This window comes from Myotis davidii, unplaced genomic scaffold (genome assembly GCF_000327345.1).
Source record: "Myotis davidii unplaced genomic scaffold, ASM32734v1 scaffold283, whole genome shotgun sequence".
Classification (NCBI taxonomy): Eukaryota; Metazoa; Chordata; class Mammalia; order Chiroptera; family Vespertilionidae; genus Myotis; species Myotis davidii.
The window spans coordinates 413,519-425,939 of record NW_006293960.1 but is presented as its reverse complement, the minus strand read 5'-3'; the positions used below and the strand labels follow the sequence as shown (position 1 = coordinate 425,939).

The 12,421-nt window shown below is 39.2% G+C and overlaps 1 protein-coding gene across 1 annotated transcript in view; it reads left to right on the top strand.

Annotated features, from left to right (window-relative positions):
* The window catches only part of CFI (complement factor I), a 43,704-nt gene that overhangs the window by 16,782 nt on the left and 14,501 nt on the right, over positions 1 to 12,421 (top strand). Inside the window, exons 3-9 of the mRNA XM_015566681.1 lie at positions 1,010 to 1,289; positions 3,130 to 3,283; positions 7,152 to 7,333; positions 8,196 to 8,309; positions 8,514 to 8,624; positions 9,591 to 9,614; positions 10,014 to 10,061. Of these exons, the coding sequence (XP_015422167.1) occupies positions 1,010 to 1,289; positions 3,130 to 3,283; positions 7,152 to 7,333; positions 8,196 to 8,309; positions 8,514 to 8,624; positions 9,591 to 9,614; positions 10,014 to 10,061 (913 nt within the window). The remainder of the gene's footprint in view (positions 1 to 1,009; positions 1,290 to 3,129; positions 3,284 to 7,151; positions 7,334 to 8,195; positions 8,310 to 8,513; positions 8,625 to 9,590; positions 9,615 to 10,013; positions 10,062 to 12,421) is intronic.

The window sequence follows — 12,421 nt, the reverse complement described above, 5'->3', positions numbered from 1 at the left end:
GTTATGCTTTCTTGGTGCACCCCCTTGTGGTCTTTGTGCACAGTCTTGTTGTAGTTAAGCCTTGATTATTGTAGGTAACACTGGGGGGGATTTGACCTCCAGGCCAATTGGCTGTGAGAATTAAAAGTTTGGAAACTTGACCCGACTGACAAGAAGTAAGAAATGGTGGAACTTGAAAATGACTTCAGGTTTTCTCACTGCACAGAATATAGTCAAACACTGCTGCAGTTAAATATTTTACCCTTTGTTCTCCCTGCGTGATCTACAATAATAATTTGCTTCATGTTGATATTTACTAATGTATTGCTGAGAATTACCTGAAAGAGAAGTAGGGGCACTTCACTGGGCTGGAAAAAGTTTAGCTAAACCAAAAGGCAGGTCTAACTAAACAAGGTTATTCTATACATATAAAAGGCTAAGTTGACTCATGCATACATGATGCATATAAAGCTCTTGCTGGTACCAACTGCACATGTGTCGTTGATCGTTAATTTGGTTGATACTTCTATTATAGAGAAAGGGCGAATAGTGATATTAAAATATTTCTTCTAATTAAGCTCATTTCAATGAGCATGAATCAGTGCACCAGGCCACCAGTAAGACTGTATTTAGCATCAAATTTGCTCCTCCTTAACATGACTGATGAGATTTGTTGATTTCTTCAAAGGCAGAATGTTATGCTTGCTTTAGGATAATAATAGCTCCCATTGATTTCATGTCTACTACCTGTCAAGCATTATATGCATATTTCTAATCTTTGTAATAACCTTGCAAAATAGAAGAGCTCATCCCCATTTTATAGATGAGGAAACTCACATTCATGAGGGCAACTGAAAGTGCCCAAGCTGCACTAGAAGCTGGGCTTCTCTAATTCCAGAAACAGCCAGACCACATTCCCCTTGTACTATGGGGTAAGTGAGTCTGTTTTGTTCCTTTTCTTCACTTATTCATCTTCAAAAAAGAAGATTTTGGTTTGTTGTTAAGTTAATGTTTAATTTGTGTTTTATAGGTAAGCTTGGCATCCAACACACCTCAGGAGGATCTGGTGGACAGAAAGTGCTTAATTGAAAAATATACACATCTCTTCTGCCATAAAGTCTTCTGCCATCCATGGCAGAGGTGCATCAAGGGGAAATGCACCTGTAAACTCCCTTACCAGTGCCCAAAGAATGGCACCACAGTGTGTTCAACCAACGGGAGAAGCTTCCAGACTTACTGCCAGCAAAAGAGTTACGAATGTCTTTATCCAGAGGCAAAGTTTTTAAACAGTGGAGCATGTACAGCAACAGGTAGGAAAAGCTTAGTTTTGTTGTTGTTGTTAATTCTCCCCCAAGGATATTTTTCCCATTGATTTTTAGAGAAAGTGAAAGGGAGAGACAGAGAAACATCAGATGTGAGAGAGACACATCGATTGGTTGCCTCCCGCACTCTGCCCTAGAGGAGCTGGGGATCCCTCCAACCCAGGCTATGTGCCCTTGACCCTGAATCGAACCTGAGACTCTTTGGTGCACGGGCCCATACTCTAATCACTGAGCAACACCAGCCTGGGCAGGAAAAGCCTACTTTATTCTATGATATAAGAAAGAAATTGTTGCCCTAACCGGTTTGGCTCAGTGGATAGAGCATCAGCCTGTGGACTCAAGGGTCCTGGGTTCGATTCTGGTCAAGGGCATGGACCTTGGTTACGGGCACATCCCCAGTGGAGAGTGTGCAGGAGGCAGCTGATCGATGTTTCTCTCTCATTAATGTTTCTAATTCTCTATCCCTCTCCCTTCCTCTCTGTAAAAAAATCAATAAAATGTTTTAAAAAAAGAAAGAAAGAAATTGTCTACCATACTTTCTATCAGAAAATACTTTTCCTACAACATGTTATGATGACAATTCAAAATTCTCTCTAGTCTCAATAACAATTGGGGTGATAACTAAAGAAATCAGAATGTAGCCAGAACTTGGGTCCATAGCCTGAGGACTCGAGGCCAGTCTTCCCCTTAATGATCCTGCAATGCTTTGTTGCCCAGCCCTTCAGAACTGTCCCCACCCAAAAGGTCATTGACTTGGTTCAGAACCCAGTGAAAAAGTCTTTACATGAGATTGGTCCTGATATGGAGCTCTCCTCTGGACCTCCAGCCCGTCATTTCTTCTAGCATTTATCCCACCAGCCCCTGGCCCCAACCCCACCAGCCCTGATCCAAGGGGAGCTCAGGCCACTGCTGACCTAGGACATACTCCAACCTCGCATACTTGACACCTCAGAACAGTTTGCAGTCACCTAGATATTTTTGTGGTGCTGAGTTAAGATGCTGAAGTACTGTGGAAAAGGAGAAATAAAGCTCATTATTTGAGCCCATCTCTACTAATGTTGGAAATCCGGAAAGCAATAGTAGAGATTATTTTGTCAGTGTCAGACTTTTGTTCTCTTGAACCATTAAAGACCTTAAATATATGAGAGTTCACAAACCTGGCTTACATTTTCATTATTTGTTTGGTGTACTTTTAAGAGCATGGACTTTGGAGTGAGCTCAATATAGTACAGTGATTTTTCAACCCTTTCCATCTCATGGCACCCATAAACTAGTTATGAAATTCTGCGGCGCACAAAAAAATAAAATTTTTGCCTATCTGACAGAAAAAAATAGCTATATTTTTGACTCATTCACACCAGACAGCTGTTGTGTTGGCTGTGGTCACTTTTTTTATTTGACTAAGGGAAAAGAGGTCAGTGCCCCTGACTAAATAGTCAGGTATTGCATGTTTTACAAATTCTTGCAGCACACCAGTTGAAAATCGCTGACATGGTAGGTTCAGATTCCTGACTTCACTACTTGAGTAAATAAGTTAACTTCATGTATAAAAATGGAGGAACTTAGGTTCCTCGTGTGTAAAAATGGGGATAAATCGGCCGAATCTTCATAGGATTGATGTGGGGATTTTGTAATATTCTAAAGAACTGTGTAGCACAGCCAGTGACACATAATAAGCCCTCATAAAATGATTGCTTACCATTCCTTGTTAAATCTTCATGGTGTTTAAAGTTAATTTTAAATGATGTATTTTGTTATTTAAAGGCTTTTCATCAAGAGGAAAAAAGTGAATGCCTAAACGTTGCACATTCTTTTGGTTTTATTTTAGGACAATTTAACATTTCCTTGAAGCATGGCAATAGAGATTCAGAGGGAATTGTTGAAGTAAAACTTGTAGACCAAGATGAGAAAATGTTCATATGTAATGACAGTTGGAGCATAACGCAGGCCAATGTGGCTTGCCTCGACCTTGGATTCAAACAGTGAGTGCCTGTGTCAGGGGTTTTCCTCAGAGTTGATTTTCTTGTTCCAACTATTTGTTTTTTGATTACCTGACACAGCTTCCTCATATGCAACCTGAGAATATGAACTGCCTGCCTCAATCCAGCATTGTTAGACGGATTAAATGTGCCTATAATGGACTAGCTCTTAGAACACTGCTGAGCACAGAGCAACTGGAAGTTTGTTAAAGTATCTGGATATAAATTCTTTGCTGATTTGGAGAGTTGCAAACATTTATTACTGTCTGTCTCTCCTCATCTATTTGGTGTCTACTTTTCATACTTATTATTATTTATTTATGCATTCTTCCTTTTTTCTTGATCAACTTTGCATAGATTTGTCTATTTGATTAATGTTTTTTATTTTTATTTTTTTAAATATATTTTATTGATTTTTTACAGAGAGGAAGGGAGAGAGACAGAGAGTTAGAAACATCGATGAGAGAGAGACATCGATCAGCTGCCTCCTGCACATCTCCCACTGGGGATGTGCCCGCAACCCAGGGAGATGCCGTTGACCGGAATCGAACCTGGGACCCTTCAGTCCGCAGGCCGACGCTCTATCCACTGAGCCAGACCGGTTTTGGCAATGTTTTTTATTTTTATATTTGTAAATTGTTCCTTGTTTCTTTATTTTCAACGTCATTAACTTTTGCTGCTATTATGTTTGGCTCTATCTTCTTTTCTGTATGTAATTTTTCTAATTCCTTGAGTTAAATATTTAACTCATCAATTTTCAATGTTTCCTTTTTTCTAAGATAGGCATTTAAGGTACACATTTTGCCCTAACTAACGTTTCATCTGCATGCCATTGGCCTCCATAGTTGGATTTTACTTATTGTTGAGTTCAAAATATTTTCTAATTTTCAATATGATTTAATCTCTGACCCATGCATAATTTAGAAGTTATTTTCCTTTCCTAATGAATAGTTTGCTTTTAGTTAGCTTTTTGTTCTTGATTTTCTATTTAATTATATTGTAGTCAGAGAATGTCTCTATCTAATGACAATTGTTTAAATATTTGTTGAGACTTGATTTGTGCCAAATATATTTTTAAATACTTCATGTGCAGGGTTCTATATAATAGACTAGAGGCCTGGTGCATGAAATTCATGCAAAGTAGGGTCCCTAGGCCTGGCTGGTGATGAGGGCCCATCTGTGGGGTGCCTGGTGAGGTGATGGGGGGGCCCCGCTGGCACCCACCTTGGCCAGCCTGGCACCACCTGCTTGCCGGCCCCATCCCCCACCACCCTCGCTGGTTGCCTTCTTCTGCAGGGCGACCGGTGGGGTAATTGGGGGCCCCTCTGGCACCTGCCTTGGCTGGCCTGGGTCCTGTGGGCTGAGGGCAGCTCCTGTGTTGAGCATCTGCCCCCTGGTAGTCAGCGTGCATTACAGCAACCAATTGTTCCACTGGTTATTCTGCCATTTGATCAGTTTGCATATTAGGCTTTTATTATATAGGATATGTTATTCATTAGAATAAGCAGGCTTGTTAACTGCATTCTTCAAATCATTTCCCACTTATATGTTTTCTGTGTCTTTATATTTTGAGTATGTCCCCTACAAACAGCATATATCTAGATTTTTTTTTAAACAGAACATGACAATCACTATCTGAAGAGTCCATTTACACTGTTGTGATTATTTACATTATTAAATTTATTTTTCTTATCTTATTTTGGGCTTATTATTTATCCTGCCTTTTCTGTGCTCTTGTTTCTTCTTTTACTAACATCTATTAGGTTAATAAACTTGTTGTTGCTTTTTTAATCTCCCCCCTTCTTTCCTCCATGTGATTTGGAAATTATACATTCTATTTCTATTCCTTCAGTGTCTATCTTTACATTGACACTGTGAATCCTTGACTTAGCAAGGCCTCACCTTCATTAGGAATGATACAAAGAATAGCATTACCCTATCAAGTTTCCAGTATTTAGTTCCACCTTATTTTAATATGTCCTTGAAGTTAATTGCTATCATCATAGAATAAGCAATTATTATTGTTGTTGTTGTTCAGTCAGTGCTTGCTCAGATTGACTTGATTTTACCAACTTCCTGGTTTTTGTTACTTCTTGCATCTCACTCCGTAAGTCTGGATTCCATTTTCTTCCTCCTCAACTGTATCTGTTAATCGTTCCTCAATGAGAGTCTCTTGTCATTAAATTGAGTCACAGGGTATTTGTGATTTTCAACAGTTTGTGACCCACAACCTGTGATTCAACCTAATCATAAACTTAGTCTTTGATCTCTCACTATTTTGTTCTCATCATATTTTGCATAAGCTCACTGCCAGACTTCTCTGATTTGAGCCAGTGGGTATTTCCCTCACTTCCTTGAGAGCTCATTGTAGGCTTTTATTACAGTTTATCTAATATTTTTAGATAGTTTTAGGTTGAAAGCTTTTTCAAATTATTCACCTGTCAGGTTACCCCAAAGAGCTCCCATTTGTTCTCATATTTTGATGCTGTTTGGCACAGTTTCATGACTATTGTTACCTCATTATGGATCTGAAACTATTAAAAATACGCATATTGTTCTCTTTGTTTTGCCTTTCATGCTAATTTATCTGATATTTATATTGCCATTGCTGCTTTAGTTTTGTTTATGCTAGTATTTGCCTGAAGTATCTTTTTTTAAAGTATATTTTTATTGATTTCAGAGAGGAAGGGAGAGGGAGAGATAGAAACATCAACAATGAGAGAGAATCATTGATCAGCTGCCTCCTGCATGCCCCATACTAGGTATCGAGCCCGCAACCTGGGCACAACCCTGACATGTGCCCTGAGCAGCATTTGAGCTATGACCTCCTGGTTCATAGGTCAATGCTCAACCACTGAACCACACTAGCCAGGCTGCTCAACATTTTTTCTTATATCCATTTTTCTCATCTGCTTCTAAAGAGAAGTAGAGAGCAGTTGACTGTCCTGGAATAGTTCACTGTAAATCATCACCTCTAGGATATTTAGCTTCCTGCCCATACAAATTTTGAACAAATTGAGAAGTCCAAGAAATGGCATATAGATGCCAAAATATCACCTTAATACTGTTAAAGATTAATTGTGTAGCTTAGTGTAAAGGAAAAATGGACCTGCTAAAATTAAACCAATTTAACCTCCCAGATCCTAGGCAACAATGGGGCCAACATGGTAAGCCTTCCAGCATGGGGCAGGCAAAAAGGCCCACTCCGCCTGCCCACCAAATGGAAAGGCTGGGCTCACCTTGCCTGATTTATATTTCCAAAATTAATCCATTCCCTTTCCTGGAGTGCAGAGGAAATAAAAGATGAAGAGAGGTCAAGAATGGCACAATTCAAGTTGGAAGGAACATCAAGGGTGAGGAAGAAGAAGCCATCCTCCTTAACAAGAAACAGGAGAGGAAACCAGTTTTTGCTGAGTGCTTGCCATGTTTAGAAACCTGGCTAGTCAGTTTAAGTGGATTTTTACAGTTAATCTTTACAAAACTTGGTGAGATAGTTATATTCCCATTTACAGGTGAAGATACTGATGCTTTTACGCATCTTGTCCAAGCTATTTCTCATATGTAGAAAACACTCTATTCTCTTTCCTCTAGCAGTTGTTCTCAACATTCTGGCCCTTTAAATACAGTTCCTCATGTTGTGACCCAACCATAAAATTATTTTCGTTGCTACTTCATAACTGTACTGTTGCTACTGTGATGAATCGTAATGTAAATATCTGATATGCAGGATGGTCTTAGGCGACCCCTGTGAATGGTTCGTTCGACCGCCAAAGGGGTCGCGACCCACAGGTTGAGAACCGCTGCTACAGTAAGGTTATAAATGCAAAGTATTCATTACTTTACCCTAATGTTTCATATATTCTATTTGCAGAGGAGCTCATGATATTCAAGGAAGCTTTCATTTCCCTGAAGATCTCCATACTAGTGCCACTGAATGTCTGCAGGTGCATTGTCAAGGATTCGAGTCCAGCTTGACTGAATGTACTTTTACTAAGAGAAAAACTAACAGTAACCGGGGTGTAGCTGGTGTGGTGTGTTACACACAGGATGCAGGTTGGTAGAGTGCTTTGCCTGATGTTTTTCCTTTCTTCAAGGTTATTTATTTCAAACCAAGCCTGTAAGAAACAAACAAATGATGGATACCCAGTCACCAGTCACAGAGGCAAAATCATGTTTTGGAATGAACCTAAATTGGTGTTCTTCCCTTGTTGTACCTTTTTGCCACTCAAATATTCATTCTGTCCAAGTTTCTATATGGGAAGCAGAGTTGCTTGACTCCCCTTTGCTTCCTTGAACATCTGAATTAAGGTTAACACAGCAAGCACAAGTCCATCAAACATCAGAAGAAACCTCAGGCTCTCCTTTGAGACTTTCAGCCAATACACATTCCTTTAAAATATTTGTGGCCACATCCATGTTTCAATTTCCAGGCCACTCTTTCTCCTTCATCCTGACATGGGAATATTTTAGTTGTATACTAGTATATGGTGTTAAAGGCCAAAGCCTTTAATGGTGCTAAAAATGTACCACCAAAATGTAAATGTCACTACCCAAGTAAGTCTTGTGGTGAGGGTGAGGATGAATGTAGTAGCATGAAAAGAAAGGATGAGGACTAATGTTTGCCAGTATCAGCAAGTGCTCCTGATTCCTGAACCCTTGCCCCAGTCTCAGCAAATACAGACCTACACAGGAAGTACTGGTTTTCAGAGATAACGGCAGGGCCTTCATATGCCAGTTTTGGTATTTATTTTCCTTATTGACAATATAGACTATGTTGATGCTACTGATACATTTTATATTTCTTTTTATTTAATGCCTGACTTTATCTTCATGTCCCCATTATTCCAAAATTGTAAGTAGCATGTCACCCACAACTCCACAAAAAAATTTCACAATGACAATTCTTACTTTACAGTTTCTTCAACAAATGACTCCTTTCAGTGTGTGAATGAGAAACTCATTCCTCAAAATAAGGCCTGTGATGGTGTCAATGACTGTGGAGACCAAAGTGATGAGCTATGCTGTAAAGGTAGAGATCAATTTAGCCTTTAAATCCCCCAAAATGCATCCTTCTAACTAAAAAAGAACTTTTTGTCGACTAAAAAAGTATACATTTTCCCAACTGTTTAAAAATGTCTTTGTAGAATTAATGTGTTTGAATCAAGATTCCATCTCATTCAATTTTAAGAATAAAAAAAAGAAAACCAAATCTCTTCTATTTATGTTTGCATAGGGTGCCAAGGTGGAAGTTTCCTTTGTAAATCGGGTGTTTGTATTCCAAAACAGCATAAGTGCAATGGTGAGGTGGATTGCATTACAGGAGATGATGAAATTGGTTGTAAAGGTAATATAAGTTTTTGTAGTTATGAATAGATATAACTAAATTGTACCTTTTGATCATCTTCACCCAGTTCTCCCTCTTCTACCCCTTCTCTGGTAACCACAAGTTGAATCTCTGTGCAATGAGTTTGGATTTTTTAGATTCATGGTATGAGATCATACAGTATTCATCTTTTTCTGAAGCTATTTGAGTTCACTCCTTCCATACAATAATTTTTTTTGTTTCTTCTCTTCCTCTTCCCCCTTCTTCCCTATTCCCTCTCTTTCCTCCTTCTCCTCCTGATTCAAAACTCTAAAGTTTAAGGTCAAAGAACACAATATAATAAATTTTTTAAAATCCCCTACTAGGGAATGATTACAACATAATGCTTACTCTTCTTATCAATTTCTTGAATCTGTAAAAAAAAATATAGTCAACTGTCATTGTTACTTCTGTTTCTGTAAAGGGTCTAATTTTTTCCCCCTCTAAGGAAGGTCAAGTACAAATCTCTTTTTAAATCTCAAGTTAAAATGATTTCCTTGGTGTGGTGAAATTGGCGTGTTAAATAGAAGATGAAACATTTGTAATGCAGGACTAAAAATCAAAGGAAGATGGCATACTGTGGTCCACTTTTGTGTTTGTTTGTTTTTTAATATATTTTATTGATTTTTTACAGAGAGGAAGGGAGAGGGATAGAGAGTTAGAAACATCGATGAGAGAGAAACATCGATCAGCTGCCTCCTGCACACCCCCTACTGGGGATGTGCCTGCAACCAAGGTACATGCCCTTGACCGGAATTGAACCCGGGACTCTTCAGTCCCCAGGCCAATGCTCTATTCAGTGAGTCAAACCGGCTAGGGCTACTTTGATGTTTTTGTAAATATAAATTTAAATTGTTAAACAATGTCTAAACTAAAAATGCTCTGTGTATATTTTATTCAAATGAAAATTATCTTTTTGCTACAGTGATGTTTTTTGTTTGTTTTCAGGAGCTGGACATCCTAAAAGAAAAGGTAAATGTATTTTTATAATAGAAAATTTATATTACAGAATTGAAGATAAGAATAAAGTATTATAACTTTTGTGATATATGTATAGTATATTGATACAGTGTGCATTTTTTCAAATAAAAAAGTGTCGCCCTGACCAGTTTGGCTCAGTGGATAGAGTGTTGGCCTGCGGACTGAAGGGTCCCAGGTTCGATTCCAGTCATGCCGCAACCAAGGTATTGCGGGCACATCCCCAGTAGGGGGTGTGCAAGAGGCAGCTGATCGATGCTTCTCTCTCATTGATGTTTCTAACTCTCTATCCCTCTCCCTTCCTCTCTGTAAAAAAAAAAATCAATAAAATATATATATTTTTTAAAAAGTGTCTTTTGCTGTGGTAAATTATTTGTTTTTTATTTTTTTCAGGCTCTTCATTAGCACGTTGGGATGGTACAGAATTGGAAGAAAACAAAGGTACTGCTATCTTATATTTTAACTGAGGAGGATATGAACATGTGTTACCACTAACCCAGTTTTAATATTAGTTTAGGCACAGAGGCTGTTTTTCATAGTGTGATAGACTTTCAGTGTCATTCTCACACCCCCTCCACAGCCTGCTGACCAAAACCACCCACAGAGGGCATCTCCTGCACATGCCACCTTTGCCTCAAAACTTTTTTCACCTTTCCCTCAACACCCGGCAGCTCCTGACTAAACTGCCACCAGAGGAAAGATATCTCTTTGCATGATAGGTAGTGCTTTCTTAATTATTTTATAATCCAGAAGTTCCCAAATCTGGTTCTTTAGGATCACCCTTTTCTTTCTTATTCATATAGAACGACTACCAGAAGTTCACGATTCACACACACACACACACACACACACACACACACACACACACACCGCCGCACCCTCAGGATTTGTTAGGATTCCTGGTGGCTAAACTCAACTATTTTTTTGTGTTCCCCCTCTCTTGTTATCTTGCTTCTGAGACCGCTGTTGTTCCCACCACCAGCAGCCTTCATTATTCCCTTTCTTCTTCCCTCTCTCTTTACCTTCCTTCCGACCTAGCTTCAGACCGCAGGGCAGAGATGAGTTCATGACACTCCTCAGCTCATTGCACATGATTGTCCCTGGTCCAGGCAAGACCCTACTCTTGTTTTATTTATTCTCTTTTGCCCCCGTTGCTTACTCTCATTCACCACAGCAACCATTTTAATGGGATTTAACATGAATGTCTATTTACATGCATTCTCACCCAATGTGCATTGTTATTTTGTGAGCATTCATTTTTAATTCATATAGCATTTTGTCGTAGATCTCATATTTCCTTTTCTTCTTTTCACAAAGCATTCCGTTTTTCAAGATCTGTCCATGTTGTTCTGTGGCTATTGAGTCTGTTGCTTCGAACGCTGCATAAAACTCTGTGGTGTTCATCTTTCGTAATTTACTCTCCGCTGTCTCAGTGACGGACTCGCAGCCCCCAGTCTGCACTGAATAGCCTCTCCTGAGGGGTGTGTAGGAGGACTTCTTTGAGACATCTATCTGGCAAGAAACGGAGGTCTTGAGGTACACATCTGCGTGTTCTCCAACAGAGCTGTCCAGTCCTCACCTCTACCAGCCATGCTTAAGGATTCTCCTCAATCGCACCAACATTTAGCATTACCCAGCTCTCTAATTTTGCTGGCCTCACACTGTCGAACGATATGGCACTGTTTAATCTGAATGTGTGTAATAACCAATAATTTTAAATCTCTTTTAATAGGCATGCCAGCTGTTTGAGTTTTTTCTTCTCTTTCTTTCATCTTTGCTTTTGCCAGTTAACATATTTTGCCTCATTTCATGTTGGGATTGCAATTTTCTTTCTTGTTGGTTTGCATTCCAGATATTGATGCATTTTTCAGTCGAAGACATTGCAGATGTCTTCTTCCATTCTGCTACCCACCTGTTGAGTTTACTTGTAGTGAGTTTTGCTGAATAGAAATCTTTAATCTATATAACCCAAGTCATTGATTGTTTTTCTGATGGCTAGTGCTGTCAGGCTCCGTGCTGCTCTTCTGACATCTAGTACACGTCAGCTACACTGCACCTCTCCATCTTCCTTTGTTGAGAGTTTAGTATGAATGCTGAGACTTCTCTTTGATTCATGAGAGTGATTTTGTGAAAGCTCCGAGCAGAGAACACACACTCTCTCTCTGCCCAGAAAATAACCTATGTGTGTGACATAACAGATACATGTATGTCCCTTCTAAAAAGAACTCGGGAAATCCAGGGCTAAGACACAGGATTGCTGCAGCAGAGTAACACTGCCCTCTGGGAAGCAACCGCATTCAAAATAGAGCCACATGTTGGTGGGAATCCACCTTCGGATCCCGTGTCAAAGACCACAGGATCCTGTGAATGACCGAAAAGGGGAGCAGAATAAAATGAAATCATTCCACAGAACTTAAAGCAAAATCTAAGGAAGACACACAAATCTTTTTTGTTTGTTTATTTTTTTATTTTTTTTAAATAAATCTTTATTGTTCAGATTATTACAGTTGTTCCTCTTTCTGCCCCCTCCCCATAGCTCCCCTTCACCTGGTTCCCATCCCACCCCATGCCCTTACCCACCCCATTGTCCTCTTCCATAGTTGTATGATTTTTTCCAGTCTCTTCCAGCACCTCCCACACCTCTTTCCCCCCAAGAATTGTCAGTCCATTCCCTTTCTATGCCCCTGCTTCTATTATATTCACCAGTTTATTCTGACTTAATTTTTAGATTCTCTTGTTGATAGATATTTATTTGTTATCACTTTGTTGTTCATACTTTTTATCTTAACCTTTTTCTTCTT